Consider the following 17,907-nt stretch of genomic DNA (forward strand, 5'->3'; position numbering starts at 1 on the left):
GCTGTGTGGTGCGGCCAAAAAAAAAAAAAAAGCCCCTGTAATCCCCACCCAAGCACTGGGTCCCCAACACATACATCTGCCCACAGACATTGGGAGGTCATGGAAATGCTCAGACTACGCCCCCTGTTCTTTGCAGGTCAAATCACACGTAGGTGGTAGCACAGCAGGGCAGGGAAGGGAGGGATCAGGAGTCCTGGGCCCTGACCCTGCTAAGCTGCTAATTTGTATGTGCCATCCAGGGGCCTCAGTTTTTCTACTAGAGAGTGGACATAGGACAGCTGGTAGTTCTGGCCCTTATGCATGGCTCACTTAGCTTCTTTCCCGTTCCCCAGGCCGTGGCTCAGCTAATGATCCTGTGAGTGTCAGGGAGTCACCATTGCCCCTGGGGGCCCCTGTCCCAGAGTGGCCTACCTGTCTGCTCCCAGCATGGCGTCAGACACCCCTGAGTCCCTGATGGCCCTCTGCACTGACTTCTGCCTGCGCAACCTGGATGGCACCTTAGGCTACCTGCTGGACAAGGAGAATCTGCGGCTCCATCCAGACATCTTCCTGCCCAGCGAGATCTGTGACCGGCTCGTCAATGAGTGAGCAGGCGTGGGGCTGGGGCAGGGGCCTGAGCCTCAGCATGAGTGTGTGCGGAGAGATTGGGAGCATTGTGTGTGCCCCCCCCGTGGGGATATGCACACACATGGGTATCCGTGGGTGCAAGAGAACACTGGCCCCTCCATAACTGTAAAGTTGTAATTGTGCATGTTGGTACGTGTGTGGAGGGGGGTGCACGTGAAGGAATGTGTTTGCACACACGTGGGCTTCTGCAGCACAGGGTAGGTTTGAGTGTAAAACTGCAGGTATGCATTACACCTATGAGAGGGTGTAGAAACCTCTCCTATAATATAAATGAAGGAGTTATATGCTGTCCTGTGTGTGTATTTGTGTGTGTGTGCACACACGTGTGCATACACACGATGCACCTGTGCCTGTGAACACACGTCTGTGTGTGAACCTGAATACATACATATTTGTGCACCAGTGCCAGAATAATGAACCCCTGAGCAGGGATCAGATCATTCAGAAAATCTCTATGTGGCTTCTCCAACGGACTCCCCACTAATAGAGGCTCCTAGAAGGATGATATACAGGCCTGACTGCTGGAGGTTCGGTCCAGATGCCCAGAGGGAAATTGTTAGATCAGACAGTTGCATATAAAAGTGGGAACCTGTGTGTGACCTGAGAGCCCAACTTGTAAAAATGTTCTGAGCATCTAATGTGGGTCAGGCACTATATTGGACACTGCAGAGCAGAGTTGTGTCCATTTTACAGATGAAGGAACTGAGGTCTGGGGAATTGCAGTTACTCGTGTGAAGTTGCCCAGGTAGTGAACAGCCAAGCCAGGGTGGTGTATGACTCCACAGCCTTTTCCACCAGACCAGCATCTGCTGGTATCTCAACAGAGTTTTACCGAGCTCTGTACCCAGCTGGGAACTCCAAACCCCTCGGCTCAGTCTTCCTGTTGGACAGGGTTCTGGGAAGGGCTGATCAAGGAGTCAGAAGCTGGCTTAAAGAAGATGGGGAGTGTGGACGTGTATGTTTGTTATAGAAGCATCTACAGTTTGGCGGGGAAGAGCTTGGGATTCGCCATTGATAGGGGCCCCTTTATCACCAGCTGGTCTACCTTTGGACTCCTGGTTCCTGGGGTCACCCTTAGTCTCATCTGTAGGGTAGTCAGGATCCAACCAGGTGCTGTGAGGAAGAGGAGGAGGAGGAGGAGATGGAGGTTGCTGCCGGGGTGATCAGGGAAGGCTTCAGAGGAAGGGGAGGGCTTGTGCTGGGCCTTGAAGGGAGCATGAGGGTCCCTCCCCTGAGCCAGGCTTCCTTCCCTCCCAGGTATGTGGAGCTGGTCAATGCCGCCTGCAACTTTGAGCCGCACGAGAGCTTCTTCAGCCTCTTCTCGGACCCCCGCAGCACCCGCCTCACCCGAATCCACCTCCGCGAGGACCTGGTGCAGGACCAGGACCTGGAAGCCATTCGCAAGCAGGTGAGACCTGGTCACCAGGCACGGGCATGGCCAGGGGAGGCCACCCTGAGACGGTCAGGTGGAGTTGGGGCAGGACCAGTCACCTCCAGCCCAGGAATCCTGAGGCGCCTCCAGGGCTCTCCCCCTTGTGCAGACCCCCTCCCCAAGCCCCACGTGTGGCCCAGGGCCAGGCCTAGGCTGGAGTGTGGGTGCAGAGGTGATAATGGGGCTGTGCCCGCCGCCAGGACCTGGTGGAGCTGTACCTGACCAACTGCGAGAAGCTGTCCGCCAAGAGCCTGCAGACGCTGAGGAGCTTCAGCCACACCCTGGTGTCCCTGAGCCTGTTCGGCTGCGCGAACATCTTCTACGAGGAGGAGAACCCGGGGGGCTGTGAAGACGAGTGCCTCGTCAACCCCACCTGTCAGGTGCTGGTCAAGGACTTCACCTTCGAGGGCTTCAGCCGCCTGCGCTTCCTCAACCTGGGCCGCATGATTGATGGGGTCCCCGTGGAGTCCCTGCTGCGGCCGCTCAACTCGCTGGCCGCCTTGGACCTCTCGGGCATCCAGACGAGTGACGCGGCCTTCCTAACCCAGTGGAAAGACAGCCTGGTATCCCTTGTGCTCTACAACATGGACCTGTCGGACGACCACATCCGTGTCATTGTCCAGTTGCACAAGCTGCGGTGAGCTGTGAGCCCAGAGCTCGCAGGGTCGGGTGGGGAGGTGGGGATTGTCAGTCCCAGAAGTTTCCTGAGCCCCCGGGCAGGCAGAAGGTGGGGATAGAAGAGACAGTCCCATTCCTTAAACCCACTGTTTTGGTCTGACCGGGGCTGTTAAGGGCACCTGGGTCCCAGCACGTTTTTTCCCAGAACGCCCTGGAGTGGTTGTAACAGGGATGGGCCCTCCCCTGCCATGGACTGAAACAGCAGGGGTCTACGAGGCAGCCCCAGTCTGTGTCCAGCTCCTGACCTGTGCCCCCAACTCCAATCTTCAGACACCTGGACATCTCCCGAGACCGCCTCTCCAGCTACTACAAGTTCAAGCTGACTCGCAAGGTGCTGAGCCTCTTTGTGCAGAAGCTGGGGAACCTGATGTCCCTGGACATCTCTGGCCACATGATCCTGGAGAACTGCAGCATCTCTAAGATGGACGAGGATGCAGGACAGACCAGGTGGGGACCCACCTGCCATGTTTGTTAGCAGGGTATCATTCAACAGGCATTGACCAAGTGCCCCTCTGTCAAGTGCTGTCCTGGATGCTGGACAGAAAAAAACAAATCAGACCCTCCCGAGTCTGTGTGAGCTAGTGGGGACAGACGGGTCATTATTAGGGCTGCACAGGGCTCTGGGGTTGCCCTGAGGGTCAGGAAGGAGGGAGGAGGAGGAATGGTACCCAGGCTGTGCAGAAAGTTCATTCTGAGTTTGCCAGAGGAAGGGTGTTCTAGCAGAGGAAACAGCATGTGCAAAGGCTGGAGGTACTGCACGGGGAGTGACTGGGAGATTACGGTGCCCAGACGGGCCGGAGCTGGTGTGGTGGTATTAAGGTAAGGCCAGCATACCCGCCACTCATTAGGTGTTGCGGCAGACAGGCTGGTCCCCAGGTTCGTTGTTTGGAGGAGAGAGCTGATTCAAACCCATCCAGCTGTCACTGGCCGTAAACCCTCTCCCCGACCGGAATGGAGTGGGGTTTGGTTGATGGGCATGTCCCTTCATGACTGTTGGGGGAACCTAAAGGTGACACATCCTCACTAGAATGGCAGATAGGATTCTCCAGAGATGGCTGCAACAGTATCTCCTGTCCCACATGTTCTCTACAGTGTGACCTTGTCACCCTCCCATCAAGAGGTGGGGTCTATGTCCGTCCCCTGCCTTTAAAAAAAAAAAAGGGACTTCTCTGCTTCCCTGGTAGCACAGTGGATAAGAATCCTCCTGCCAATGCAGGGGACACGGGTTCGAGCCCTGGTCCGGGAAGACCCCACGTGCCGTGGAGCAACTAAGCCCGTGCGCCACAACTGCTGGGCCTGCGTGCCGCACCTACTGAGCCCGTGTGCCACAACTGCTGAGCCCGCGTGCTGCAACTCATGAGCCCACGTGCCACAACTACCGAGCCTGCGTGCCGCAACTCCTGAGCCCACGTGCCACAACTACTGAAGCCCACATGCCTGGAGCCCATGCTCCACAACAGGAGAAGCCACCCCAGTGAGAAGCCCGTGCACTGCAACAAAGAGTAACCCCTGCTTGCCACAGCTGGAGAAAGCCTGTGCTCAGCAACAAAGACCCAACACAGCCAAAAAAAAAAAACAAAAACCAAATAGACAAGGCCGGAGAGCCTAGCAGAGGGCCCCAAGGAAATGCCTCACCACCCCCCAGGGAGAGGCCCTTGTTTGTGCTGACCCAGGGCAGCCCCGGGCCCCAGGCCACTCACCCCAACACCGTCTTCCCTCAGCATCGAGCCTTCCAAGAGCAGCATCATGCCGTTCCGGGCTCTGAAGAGGCCACTGCAGTTCCTTGGGCTCTTCGAGACCTCCCTGTGCCGCCTCACGCACATTCCGGCCTACAAAGTGAGAGGGGGAAGGGGAGGGGAGGACCAGGGCGCCCCGGGAGGAGGGAAGGAGGGGTCTGCCCTGGGCCTAGAGATGGCGGCACTGGGATCGGGCATCCCACCGCTTGGCCTCTTCTGGGATGTTCTGATCATGCTCCATCTCCAGGTGAGTGGTGACAAAAATGAGGAACAGGTGCTGAATGCCATCGAGGCCTACACGGAGCACAGGCCGGAGATCACCTCACGGGCCATCAACCTGCTTTTCGACATCGCACGCATTGAACGCTGCAACCAGCTTCTGCGGGCCCTGAAGGTCAGTCCCGACCCTGGGGGCCCTCGGGCTCCGGTCCGTTCCCACCCTCCCTCCTCTACACCCCTCCTCTTCCCCAGGACACTGGCCGTCCCGCCTCCCAAACCCCAGCCCCGCTTCGCGGTGCCTGACTTGCCCCAGCACTGGCCTTGTCCGAGGACTGCAGCCTGCCCCAGTTTCTGCTCCCCAACCCCTACTTCTGCCCTCAGGGAGCAGGATCAGCCTGAGCCCTGCCCCAGAAGACCGTCCAAGCCCCTCTCACAGCCCCAGGCCCATCCCCACGCAACTTGGACAGGCCTGGCCAACCCCGGCCCGTACTCTGTCTTCATACAGCTGGTCATCACGGCCCTCAAGTGCCACAAGTATGACAAGAACATTCAAGTGACAGGCAGCGCAGCCCTCTTCTACCTGACCAATTCCGAGTATCGCTCAGAGCAGAGCATCAAGCTGCGCCGGCAGGTCATCCAGGTGGTGCTGAATGGCATGGAATCCTACCAGGAGGTGACGGTGAGCCCCTACCCGCTGCCTGCTCTGACCCAGACGCCCCACTTCCTGCTCACCCTGTGTGTCCCAGCCTTGCCAGCAGGCTTGCAGAGCCCTCCCGGTGCCATGCTTGCTCTCACCCTTTCTCTCCTGGCTCTGTACCGCCCCCCACCCCAACCCCCCTTTCCCGCAGCATCACTGCCAGACTCTGGGACCTGGCATTCAGGGCCCTGGGACCTGGCCCCACCCGGCCAGTCCATCACCCACTGCCACCCTCCCCCAGGGGCCCTGTCCTCCTGACTCTGGGCCTTTGCTCGTGCTAACTCCTTAGCCCTTCTGCCCAGTGACACCCTGCTGAGGTGGGTATTTTTTTCAATAACTGCTTTTATGATAAAAGTAATCAGAATTTTTACTGGAGAAAAATTACAGGTATCAAAGAAAAAAAAAAGAAAACACCCATAATCCCAGCACACAGAGAGCCAAGATTAACATTGGATATCTACTGTTCTGGCTTTTAGTCTGTGCATATTTATTTAGTAAATGGGACCATTCTGTGTGTACTGTTGTATAACCTGGATTTTCATTTCAACAGCGTCTTGTAAATGTGAACATCTCCCATATCAACAAGACATTTGACAACAAAATTTTAAAAGCATTGTTTCTTTTCTGATTACAAAAGTGAGATACCGAATGCTTAGAAAACAAATTCAAGTAATCGAAAATGCACTAACTAGAAAGTGAAAGTTCCAATCCCATCTCTCCTCCCCCCGGGGCAGCAGGTCGGGGCTCCCCCGAATACACAGGCTGTACTTACTGAGTCAGCCCCATGGTTGAACATGTAGGCTGCTTTTCATGTTTTGCTATTTCAAATAAGGCTTTGCTGAATACAAGTAATTGATGCTCCTCATGAGACACGTCTAAACGGAGAATGGCTGGAGCAGTGGGTTTGTGTATTTTTAAAGCATTTGGTACGTGTTCTTGGATTGCCCTCCAGAAAGGCTCTGGTGGGGATATAGCCTCTGCAGGGATGAGAAGGCCCCCTTTCCCACTACCTGCCAACTCCAGACTTTAGAGCCACAGTTCTTCCTGCATTGAGATTGATTTTATAATCAAGTAAAAGGCTTGCCTTTTTTTTTTTTAACGAGAAAAGAATGCTAGTTGAAGACTCGCAAATTCATAAACTCTTTCAAAGAAATAGAAATTCAAGTAACAAGATAATCACTTTTTTCTTTTTAATTAATTGATTATTTCTTTCTTTCTTTTTGGCTGTGTTGGGTCTTCGTTTCTGTGCGAGGGCTTTCTCTAGTTGTGGCAAGCAGGGGCCACTCTTCATCACGGTGAGCAGGCCTCTCACTGTCGCAGCCTCTCTTGTTGTGGAGCACAAGCTCCAGACGCGCAGGCTCAGTAGTTGTGGCTCACGGGCGTAGCTGCTCCGCGGCATGTGGGATCCTCCCAGACCAGGGCCCGAACCCGTGTCTCCTGCATTGGCAGGCAGATTCTCAACCACTGTGCCACCAGGGAAGCCCGATAATCACTTTTTGACTCGAGAGATTCATGACGTCTGTTGACAAAGGTCAGGGGAAGAACACACTCGCACTTTCCCCTGGTGAGGTGTGACCTGAACAACCTCTTCACAGGGCAACTTGCAGAACCTGCCAAAACTGTGAATGCATTTATCTTTTGGCGTAAATTCCACAGTTAGAAATGTTCTTAGAGGAAAAAGATACATGTACATCCTCCCTTTTTGATTAAATAAGAAGTCAGAGGCAACCAAAATGTTTTAGCAATAGGGGCCTGGACCTGAAAGATTAACGTAAGATCTACCCACATCATGGGATGTGATGGTAAATCTGTACATCCTAACATGGAAAGAGGGATGGCCCTGCATGTTGATAAGTGAAGAGAAGTTTTGGACCAATATGGATAAAACCTTCTTTTGCCTCTCCCCTGCCCCAAGTATACATTTGTATTTCCGTGGTAGAAAAATCTAGAAGGTTGTGCATCAGACTTTTTTTTCTTTTAATATTTTTTGCTGCATTGGGTCTTCGTTGCTGTGCGCGGGCTTTCTCTAGTTGCGGCGAGCAGGGGCTACTCTTCGTTGTGGTGCGTGGGCTTCTCATTGCGTTGGCTTCTCTTGCTGCGGAACACGGGCTCTAGGTGTGTGGGCTTCAGTAGTTGTGGCACGTGGGCTCAGCAGTTGTGGCTCGCGGGCTCTAGAGCACAGGCTCAGTAGTCGTGGCACACGGGCTTAGTTGCTCCGCGGCATGTGGGATCTTCCCGGACCAGGGCTTGAACCCGTGTCCCCTACATTGGCGGGCGGCTCCTTAACCACTGCGCCACCAGGGAAGTCCCGCATCAAACTTTTAATGGCAATTACTTCTGAAGAATTAAGTGGGGGACTTTATAACTTTCTGCTCAGGTAGTATTTTTTGAAATTTTTATAGTAAGTACTGCTTTTATGATTTAAAATACATTTTTTTTCTCAAATTACAAAATATATGTATATTGTGGGGGAAAAAAAGGACAGAGTTAACAAGGGTTAGCACGTTAATTAGAGGATTAGGATATCCTCTAGTTTATATCAGTAATGAAGTATGGTGAACTTCCAGTATCTAACGAGAAAGGATGGAAGGAAATTATGAGGAAAATGCACTGAGAATACTGTAAAAGAAAGAAAGAAAGAAACCCACAGACAACACAAGGAGTAATTGAGGATATGGAGCCACTGGACCTTTTCTGTGCTTCTGGTGGGAGTATAACCTGGTACAGCCACCTTGGAAACAGTCTGGTGTTACCTGGTAAAGTTGAAGATGTGCACACCTTGTGACCTAGACACCCCACCGCACGCGTGGGTGCCCTAGAGGAGCCCACACACATGGACACCAGGACGCACGTACAGGCCATTGTGTGAAGCAGCCGAACACTGAAGTCCACCCGAACATCCGCTAGCAGTGCACCTGCATAAATGAATTGGAAGTCTGCACTGCAGATGAAAAACAAAAATGCATTTCAGCTACGTACAACAAGATGGTCGATCTTGCAAACCTGTGGCTGGGAAAAAAAGCCACAAGATGGTAGAGAATCTTTCAGGTGAAAGGCGGGGATGGGGCTCTCTCGTAGGGAGAGGGGCTTATGACCAGGAAGGGATATATGGGGACTTCTGGGTGCTGGCAATGTTGTTTCGTGACCCAAATGGTGTTTACATGGTTGTTGAAAAGCTTGTTTGCTTTATAATTATTTGCAGAACTATACATTTGTGTTTTATGCACTCTTCTGTATATTACAGTTCACGTTTTTAAAAAATATTTTTAAAAAAACCGAAAACCTCATAGTCTCCTCTTCCAGACAGCCTTCGTGGACCACCACAGCTCTGGATGATCTCACACCTCTAGAGAGCCCCTCAAGTCCAGCTCCCAAGTCTGACCCTGACTGTGCTCCGCTTGTCTCCCGGCCCCACCCAGGTCCAGCGGAACTGCTGCCTGACCCTCTGCAACTTCAGCATCCCTGAGGAGCTGGAGTTCCAGTACCGCCGAGTCAACGAGCTCCTGCTCAGCATCCTCAACCCCACGCGGCAGGACGAGTCGATCCAGCGCATCGCCGTGCACCTGTGCAACGCCCTGGTCTGCCAGGTGGACAACGACCACAAGGAGGCCGTGGGCAAGATGGGCTTTGTTGTGGTGCGTGCGCGCACAGTGGGGGCTGCCTCTCCCCCCGTCCCCCACAGCCCCACTGCCAAAAGGGAGTATTTAGGCTGGACCAAAGGAAGAATTTCCTGGGACTTCCCTGGCGGTCCAGCGGTTAAGACTCTGAGCTTCCAATGCAGGGGCTGCGGGTTCGATCCCTGGTCCAGGGAACTAAGATCCCATGTGCCGCGTGGAACGGCCAAAAAAAACCCAAAAAAACCCCCAACTACTTCCAAAGGAAGAATTTCCTAACGGTGAAAGTTGCTGATGAGCCGTAGATTTCCTCCACCTAGAGAACACTCTGTCATCCTCTCCCAGCCCCTCCACTCCCCTGTTGGGTCCCACTGTACAAGTCACTCCTGCCTCCTCAGACCAGGTGCCCCTCTTATGTCTTCCCAAATGGGATTAAATAAATATCTGAGGGCCTATCTGTGTAACATCAGCCTCCCCACTGGGCGTGAGCTCCGTAGGGAGAGATGTCATGCTTGTTCCTTCCATCATCCCGTCCCCAGCACTTCCTAGCACAGGGCCTGGTGCACAGTGGGGAGTTAATAAATATTTGCTGAAGAAAGGAAGGCACATCCAGTCTTCTCCTTTCATTTATCGCTGGGGAGGCTGAAACCCACAGAGCAGGAGGGCCATGCCCACAGCCACGTGGGGTCAGGGTCAAGCCAGGACTAGCACCCAGGCGTCCTGAAGCCAAGTATCAGGTCCGCGGGTGGCACTTCTCCCAACAGCCTCCCAAATAGAGAGGCAGATCTGGTCTCGTCAGCATGTATTAACAGGAATAGAATTGCTGACTCTTCCCTCCATCTTGGTTCTTGGGGGACATGGTAGCTCTTGAAGCCCTGGCCCCCCCAGCAAGTTCTCTTCTCTGCCCACAGACCATGCTGAAGCTGATTCAGAAGAAGCTGCTGGACAAGATAGTAAGTTGAGTCTTCATGGAGCCACCCTGCCCCTCCCCTAGCCTGAGAAGGGACTGGCTTGCCCCTGGGGGGGTGTCCACATTGTGTTAGGGGACCCTGTCACCGGGTGCCAGGAGCCTGCGGGCCCATCCAGGTGAACGTGTGCTGAGCCCTGTCCCCGCTTCAGTGTGACCAGGTGATGGAGTTCTCCTGGAGCGCCCTGTGGAACATTACGGACGAGACTCCCGACAACTGCGAGATGTTCCTTAACTTCAATGGCATGAAGCTCTTCCTGGACTGCCTGAAGGTAGCACCCTCTCCAGAAGCCTCCTTGACCCCACTTGGCCGCTCTTCTGTCCCCAGGTCCCCCAGCAACCCCTCTCCCCGTGGTTCCCATGGGAGGGCAATGGGGATCAACTCACAGGCCCACCAGCCCAGGATTTGCTGCTAACAGGAAGGAGCCCCAGAGGGCTTCCCTGACCCCGACGGCCTGGCTGGGCGCTCTCTTAGAGCCCTCCCTCCAAGGGAGAACTCAGCCCCGTCCTTCTCAGCTTGATTTCTCAGGCTCTCCAGGTCTGGCTGGGGTCCACTGAGATATCAGCCAGACAGAATTCTGTCCAGTAGGATGGTCTGTTCATCCTAAAACTCATCCTTGATTGTCTTGCTCTAGTTTCCAAAAGGATTCCCTTAGACTAATATTTTGAGCTTTGGTAAATAGAATCATGTTTGTCCCATTCATAATTTTATAGGTCAGATCTCCACTCAGCCTTTGATTTTGTGGCAGGGAGCTCTACCACTTTAATCCCTTGTAGTGTGTACCCGGCACTGTCCTAGGTGTACTGGAAGGTAGGAGAGCAGCAGATTGCACACACACACCCCCGCTGCTTTGTCTAGTAGAAATGGCCAGACAGATGCTCATAAAGCTTCTAGGTGACCAATATCAGACACTAATTAAGTACTCATTGATATGACCCCCAATGGCTCTCATTTTGCCAGGAGTTCCCAGAGAAGCAGGAGCTGCATCGGAATATGCTAGGACTCTTGGGGAATGTGGCAGAGGTGAAGGAGCTACGGCCCCAGCTAATGACTTCCCAGTTCATCAGTGTCTTCAGGTTGGTACTTCTCTTCTTTTCCTTTTTGCCTTGGCTGCCAGGATGCTCAGAGCTCTAGTCAGTACTCAGTTGCAGCAACTGCTGTTAGCCTAGATTTCTGTTAGGAATGCCGCCTTCACTCTATGATGCAGTTTCTTATTCTTTCAACCCTCCATAAATGGTCCTGTTGTAGCTGTATCTTACCTTAAGCAACCTTATATCCCCTTTAGAAGGCATCTGGGTACGGATGATAAGTGATAAAGAAATCAATAGTACCTCTGGCATCTGGTCTTTTAGTTGGGGTCCAGCAGCTGGTATCTGAAGAGGGACTTGGGGATCAGGACTCCATTCTTCTCTCTTCTTGGCAGCAACCTGCTGGAGAGCAAGGCCGATGGGATTGAGGTTTCCTACAATGCCTGTGGCGTCCTCTCCCACATCATGTTTGATGGCCCTGAGGCCTGGGGCATCTGTGAACCCCAGCGGGAGGAGGTGGAGGAGCGCATGTGGGCAGCCATCCAGAGCTGGGACATCAACTCACGGAGAAATATCAATTACAGGTGCGGAGTGGGGAGGCGTGGGACGTGGATGTGGGGTAAGTGCTAGGACGGGATGCGCCTTCCCAACAAGGTCTGGTGAGAGCTACTTGCCTTTCTCCTAGTCCTGTGTCAGGTGTTACTAACCGAGCTGTAGTCCACGTAGCCAGCATGTAAACACGCACACCTCACCTCTACAGTTTGGTGCCTGTTTCCTCACATCGACACCTGTGTGTACCCAAAGCCTGTTGTTTACAAACATTTGATACATGTCCAGTTGTGGAAAAAAAAAAAGGAGAAAATACAGACACGCAACAGGAAACAAAACGGAAACCATTCATTCCCTGAAAGAGCATCCCCCCCTAACATTCTGGCATCTCCCTTTCCAGCAGTTTTCTGTGCACAGATTTATTTACCTCCAGTCCAGCTGGCATCAAGTCTTGCTATATCATGAGTGAATTTCCAGCCGCAGCTATGGGTCTCCCTCATCGTTTTATGACTGAGTCACTTTCTCTGTGCACCTGGGCCATCTTGTATTGATGGACATTGAAGTTGAAAACCCACGTTGGGAGGAACAGGCTCATGCTCGTGGCTTTGCCGACACTCCAATTACTGGCATTTCAGAGGAGAGCTGAAGTGGAATCACTGGCCCGGGGAGGGGGTGGAGGTTGCACATGCATTTTTCAGGCTTTTGGACCATGACTCCAGATGACGTGTAGTAGAAGGCCATTATGGGAAGTGTAGTCAATCTCTTCTGCTTCCCAGGGTCCTTCGTCCCCCACCTCCCAGGCTGGGGCTCTCCTCCCTGCCATGGTCCCCAGTTTCTGCACCACCTGATCTGTGTTCCTCCTCCCTCCCTCGTGCTCATGATCTCTCTCACCAGGGCGCTCTCTTTGTGGAGCCTGAAGGGCCGGGTGCCCCCCTGTCCCCTCCATCCTACTGGCCTGCCCATCATTTGTCCACAGGACTCTTCAGTGAGGACAAACCCCCAACAAGAGACAGTGCACCTCCCCCCACAAAGCCCGGCATCAAAAGTGATCTTGAGGGAGTTCCCTGGTGGCCTAGTGGTTAGGACTCCAGGCTTTCACTGCCATGTCCTGGCTTCAGTCCCTGGTCAGGAAACCGAGATCCCTTAAGCCGCACGGGGCGACAAAAAAAAAAAAAAAAAAAAAAAAAAGTGACCTTGATTTTTCTTCCTATAGGTCATTTGAGCCAATTCTTCGCCTCCTTCCCCAGGGCATCTCACCTGTCAGCCAGCATTGGGCCACCTGGGCCCTGTACAACCTGGTGTCTGTCTACCGTGAGTACCCACTAACCCTTTGTTCACTCATCGGCTGAAAGCAGATTTGCCCTCAGGGAGGTGATAATCCAGGTGCAAGTACTATGAGAGCTGGTGTCAGTGTCTGCGTCTCAGCACCCAGCCCTCCGCTTTCTGGCATTGGTGGGACGCCCAGCATAATGGCTGGCCCCTGCCTCATCGGCAGAAGCAGGCCTGGCAGATGAGCCGGCCCATCCAGAGATCCCAGACAGCTTTCTTAATGTTTCCTGCTTCCATACAAGTGAATAGTCAAAAATCTCCATGCCTTCTGTAAGGCAGGGTAAGACCAACCCAAACCAAGAACTAACCCCCGAGGAAACAGACGTCCGAGAGAACAGGAGAGAACTTGAAAACAAGTCTCACTCATTTCCTCAGAGAGACTCCCACCCTCTCTTAGAAGAGCCTGAACTGTCCTCTGTGCAGTGGCTTTGGGGGAGAGGAAAAAGAGGGTGCAGCACCAAGAGCCTTTGACTGCAGACCAGGTTTGACCCCTAGTTCTCTCCTTTACTGGTTATGTGATCTCATGCAGGTTATTTAACTTCTCTGGGCCTCAGTTTTCTCCTCTGTAAAATGGGGATAATAACACCTCATAAGATTGATGTGAAAAGAGAACCAGCAGAAAGTGCTGAGCCCTGGTGCCTGGATACTGCTCAGACCTGCTACTGGCAGAGTGAATAAGAGTGCAGGCCCTGGGGGAAGACTGCCTGTGTTACTTTGAGCAGGTTTCTCAACCTCTCCATGCCTCATTTGCCTCATCTTTAAAATGGGATAGTAATAGTACTTTCCGCATAGGATTGCTGTGAAATAAGACATGTAAAGTGTTTGGAAGAGTGCTTTGGCATATCCCAGCTGTTCAGTAAGCATATGCCAATTTTTTAATATTCCTTGAAGTTAGTCTTCCTAAAAAGTAGCACCTTATCTCAAAGAGGCAGTGTAGCACAGAGGAAGAGCCCTGAGCCCGGACTCCCTCAGACAAGATTCTAGAGTGACTTTGAGTGGATTACTTCATCTCTCTGAAGCTCAGCTCTTTCATCATTAAATGGAGATGATAAAAATAGCTCCTACGACATAGAGCTGCTGGAGGGCCATTGAAATGCCCGTGTTCTCCGTGGAGTGTATAGCCCTGGATACTAAGCCCTAGAATGTTCTTTGTTGGAGTGAACCATGAAGCCACCCAATAGGTAGGCCTGGTGGTTCCATCCTGGCTGGAAATATTTTGTTAAAAGTACAAATAAACAGGTTCCTGGATCTGTTGAATCAGGATACCCAAGGGCAGTGCTTAGGAAGCTCTATTTTTACAAAAACTTCTCAGAGAGTAGAAGGTGCTGGTTTGGGTGACATTTGGGGGGGTGGGGAATGCCACTGTGAGGCAAAGAAGGGAAGAGCCTTTTCCAAGGGGTTCACCCCTTGCTTCCCCCAGGTGGCCTCAGGAACTTGGGCCCCAGGGCTGGGCAAACATGGCTCATGGCCGGTTGCAGCAGTGCCCTCACTCAGGGCCAAGTCTTCATCCCGCCTTCTGGGAGAGCAGTTCTTACAGCAAGGGTGGGTTTCTGGGCAACAGGCTGATAGAAATCCCACCCTGATCACCTGCTGTCTGTCCCTATCCACAGCGGACAAGTACTGCCCCCTGCTGATCAAAGAAGGTGGGATGCCCCTCCTGAGGGACATGATAAAGATGGCAACCGCGCGGCAGGAGACCAAGGAAATGGCCCGGTGAGAGACTGGCAGTGTTTCTGCTTGGAGCCTAGACTTGGGGGAGCGAGGGACACAGCCAGGCCCTCTCGTGGTTAGGAATGGCTGAAATTCCCAGGGGCAACTCGGAGCTGAGTGAGGAGGTGGACAGCGTACTGACGTCCAGCTGGGGCCTCCCTGAGTGTCATTTTGGCCACAGTGTGGCCGGAAACTGGATGATCAAGCTCTGAATGGAGCATCATTGCCCTCATTTGTAAGCTTTATTTTCTTTTATTCCCAGAAAATCCCATCCTCTCATCCCTGGGCGTTAGCAAGTCAGGTCAGAACTTGTCATTATTTTTGGCCAAAGACATTCCAACTAAAGAGAGGACACAGTATGGTAAAATACATTCTAGGGATCAGGCAGAATGCATATGAGTTTCTGAATGTGAAGGTCCCGGACACGGCAGAGCCATCAAGGCCTTCCGCTGCTGTGTCGTTTTCACTACCGGGTCTAAAATACCACCTACCGGGATCTCACACCCATCAGTGCACAAGAGAGACCCTCAGAGAGGCTACGTGTCACAATCAGCAGTAACGACCTTGCTTTCTCCAGGATGCATTGAGAACAGTTACGTTTACCCCAGTTCTAAACACAGCGCAGAATAAAGAGTATCATGGGGGAGGGGCCTGGAGCTCAGAGGCTCCCCAGACAACTACTCACTGGCTGTTTCTGCAGTTATTGTCGGCAAAAGGCAGTGCTTGGGCTTCCCGGGTGGCCCAGTGGTTGAGAGTCCGCCTGCCGATGCAGGGGACACGGGTTCGTGCCCCGGTCTGGGAAGATCCCACATGCCGCAGAGCGGCTGAGCCCGTGAGCCATGGCCGCTGAGCCTGCGCGTCCGGAGCCTGTGCTCCGCAACGGGAGAGGCCACAAAAGTGAGAGGCCCGCGTACCGCACACACAAAAAAAAAGGACCAGAAGGTTTTGGAGGTCAGGCCTGAGCTGATTCAGGGAAGCCCCTAACCATAGATGCCCAGGCACTGAGAGGTGGGAAAGGGGGCCTGGGGAAGTAGGAGGGGAGCACGTGGGGCTGATGGTATTCGTGGCCACAAGTACCATTTCCTGGGTACCCCGCACATGCTGGCCACTCTGCCCGCCACTTTGTACACTTCATCTCATTCAGTGTCAGCATCATGGTTAACGTTGGCTAACAAATCCAGCAGCCTGATCAGCTGGGAGGGGCTGGGCCCACCCTCCAATCCTCTTTCTCCCATTGTCTCCAGCAAGGTGATTGAGCACTGCAGTAACTTTAAAGAGGAGAACATGGACACGTCCAGATAGAGGCCTCCGCCCCCATGGCCACCACTGCTCTGGACCACAAGGCCGGGAGGAAGCGCTCTCAAGCAGCCCAGCTGGCAGATCCCCACCCGGGGAGCCTCCCACTGGATGAAGGGACACAGGGGGACTTTTGCACAACCGACGCTTTTCCTTAACATTAGTGAGATATATATATATATATTTTATATATATATATATGTATATGTATATATATATATATAATATATATATATATATGTTATTTTTTTTTGGTTAGGAAGTGTGAAGTTTTGTGTGTATGATTTCTGTACAAAAACAAAAGAAACACTCCCTGAGTCCTCGCAGCTTCCTTGGCCATTCTCAAGCCCCAACTCAAAGCCTTCATCGCTGCCACACTCACTCCTACCCCTGCCAGACTAAATGCCTCTAACATTGTGAGTGTCCAGCCCTCGCCCTGTAATCTCTGACCTTGGCCTCCCTTCCTGTTAGGAGAGGCAATGGGCTTTTGATAGCCCACTCCAAGACCCTAACCCAGCCACCAAAGCCTGGGAACGCCCTCTAGGTTCCTGGGTGCAGCTGATGGGGTTTGGAGATTACAACTAACCCCACTGGGTCTCCCAAATGCCTTGGTGCTCCCGGCTGTGGGCCTCTGGGGCGAGCAAGTAAGTCGTACCTGCCTAGGTCCAGGCAGTCCCAGCCCCAGAGGGCCGTGGAGGAGTGGAGCTCACAGCGGCTCTGCTGCCCTCTGGCCAGGCCTGCCTGAGGCCACGCTGCTATGGAGGCTGCCTCCTAGTCTCCCACCAGGTCCCAGGCTGTCGAAGGCCCCAGCCCAGGGCTGGTCAGAATTCGGGCAGATTCCACTGCCCCTTCTGCCAAACATATCCAGAACCTGCTCCCAACCCTGGAAGCCAGCACCTCCTGGGGCCAGGGGCTTTTCCCCCCTCACCCCCTACCCCTCATCTGCCCGCAGCACCCACGGTGCCCAGGCACCCCACCAGCAGAACTGAGCCTGCCTCACTCGCCCCTGCCTGCCCCGCTGCCCAGAGGACCCCACACCTCTCTCACAGGCAGGAGGTCCCCAAGCCAGCCTTTCCGGGTGGCAACAGGCAGACACCTCCAGACCAGCATTTGGCACGTCCTGCAGAGGCCCTGCCCAGCCCTCCGGGGCCCTTCCCGCGCCCCTCCCATTCTGACCCCAGGCTTTCCCTCGGAAACCTCCGTGCTGTGTTTCAGAGAAGTGTGAGACACAAACTTATCTTGAAATATCTTGTGGTCCTCCCTTGATGTCACTCCGAATTGCTTCTCATGGCACAGACGGCGGTGAGGAGGCCCCTCTGGAACGAGGGGCTGGGGAACAGAGCTGACTCTGCAGGTAGCCCTTGGAGGGTGGCTTTTCTTTCCTCCTCCTTCCCTGGGCCTGTTTTTGGATTCTCCTGGTGTTTCTGCCTGCAGACAGAGCAGTCTGGATGAGCAGCCCAGGGGAGAGGCACCTGGCCTTTCTCCTCTGGGGTCTTTCCCTCCCAGCCATGGGAAGGGCCAGCTGCCCTGTGTCCCTCAGCTTAGCAGATGGCCCACATCTGCCCCTCCCTTCCATGCTCACGTGGCCTGAGCCAGGCCCCGGGCAGAGCTCACATTGCATTGCTTTACCACCTGGGGCCTGGGTAAATGTCTGTACTTCGGGATGTCACAGAAATACATTTTTGTGCAAAGTGGAGCAGTGTCTTTTTTTGTGGAAGGGATGAGGTCTGGAGAGGGCCCTGGGCTGGCTCAGGCAGTGGGCCTTGAGTGAGGGTGCGTTGGGTCAGTTTGTGTGCCCAGCCCAGAGGGTCAAGGTCAACTGCAGACTGGGGACAGGTGGCAGATCGGGGTGGAGCACCTGTTTTTCCTCTGCAGTCTCTCCACACCCCTGTGCCCAGACACTGAGGGTACAGCTGGCAACAGACCAACAGGGCCCCCACCCAGAATGGCTGTCTGATGGTAGAGACAGATGTTAAATACGAGATTAGGACCCAGTGTGTGAGGAGCAGGGAGAAGGGAGCACA

General features: G+C 53.5%; 1 protein-coding gene across 3 annotated transcripts in view; it reads left to right on the forward strand.

Moving 5' to 3' along the window:
- ZER1 (zyg-11 related cell cycle regulator) overlaps positions 1-17,577 on the forward strand; it is a 29,313-nt gene extending 11,736 nt beyond the window's left edge. For 2 of the 3 annotated variants that reach the window (XM_082614632.1, XM_082614631.1), the window contains 15 exons: positions 333-584; positions 1,885-2,035; positions 2,260-2,696; positions 3,008-3,184; positions 4,459-4,573; positions 4,721-4,867; positions 5,198-5,371; positions 8,809-9,024; positions 9,915-9,956; positions 10,123-10,242; positions 10,932-11,047; positions 11,395-11,583; positions 12,762-12,859; positions 14,488-14,590; positions 15,832-17,577. In XM_082614632.1, coding sequence (XP_082470758.1) covers positions 427-584; positions 1,885-2,035; positions 2,260-2,696; positions 3,008-3,184; positions 4,459-4,573; positions 4,721-4,867; positions 5,198-5,371; positions 8,809-9,024; positions 9,915-9,956; positions 10,123-10,242; positions 10,932-11,047; positions 11,395-11,583; positions 12,762-12,859; positions 14,488-14,590; positions 15,832-15,889 — 2,301 coding nt within the window. In that variant the 5' untranslated portion in view covers positions 333-426 and the 3' untranslated portion in view covers positions 15,890-17,577. The remainder of the gene's footprint in view (positions 1-332; positions 585-1,884; positions 2,036-2,259; positions 2,697-3,007; positions 3,185-4,458; positions 4,574-4,720; positions 4,868-5,197; positions 5,372-8,808; positions 9,025-9,914; positions 9,957-10,122; positions 10,243-10,931; positions 11,048-11,394; positions 11,584-12,761; positions 12,860-14,487; positions 14,591-15,831) is intronic. The other variant, XM_082614633.1, reaches the window with a different exon arrangement.
- Positions 17,578-17,907: the final 330 nt, after the last annotated feature.

The sequence above is a fragment of the Mesoplodon mirus genome (assembly GCF_964341445.2).
Source record: "Mesoplodon mirus genome assembly, chromosome: 1".
Classification (NCBI taxonomy): domain Eukaryota; kingdom Metazoa; phylum Chordata; class Mammalia; order Artiodactyla; family Ziphiidae; genus Mesoplodon; species Mesoplodon mirus.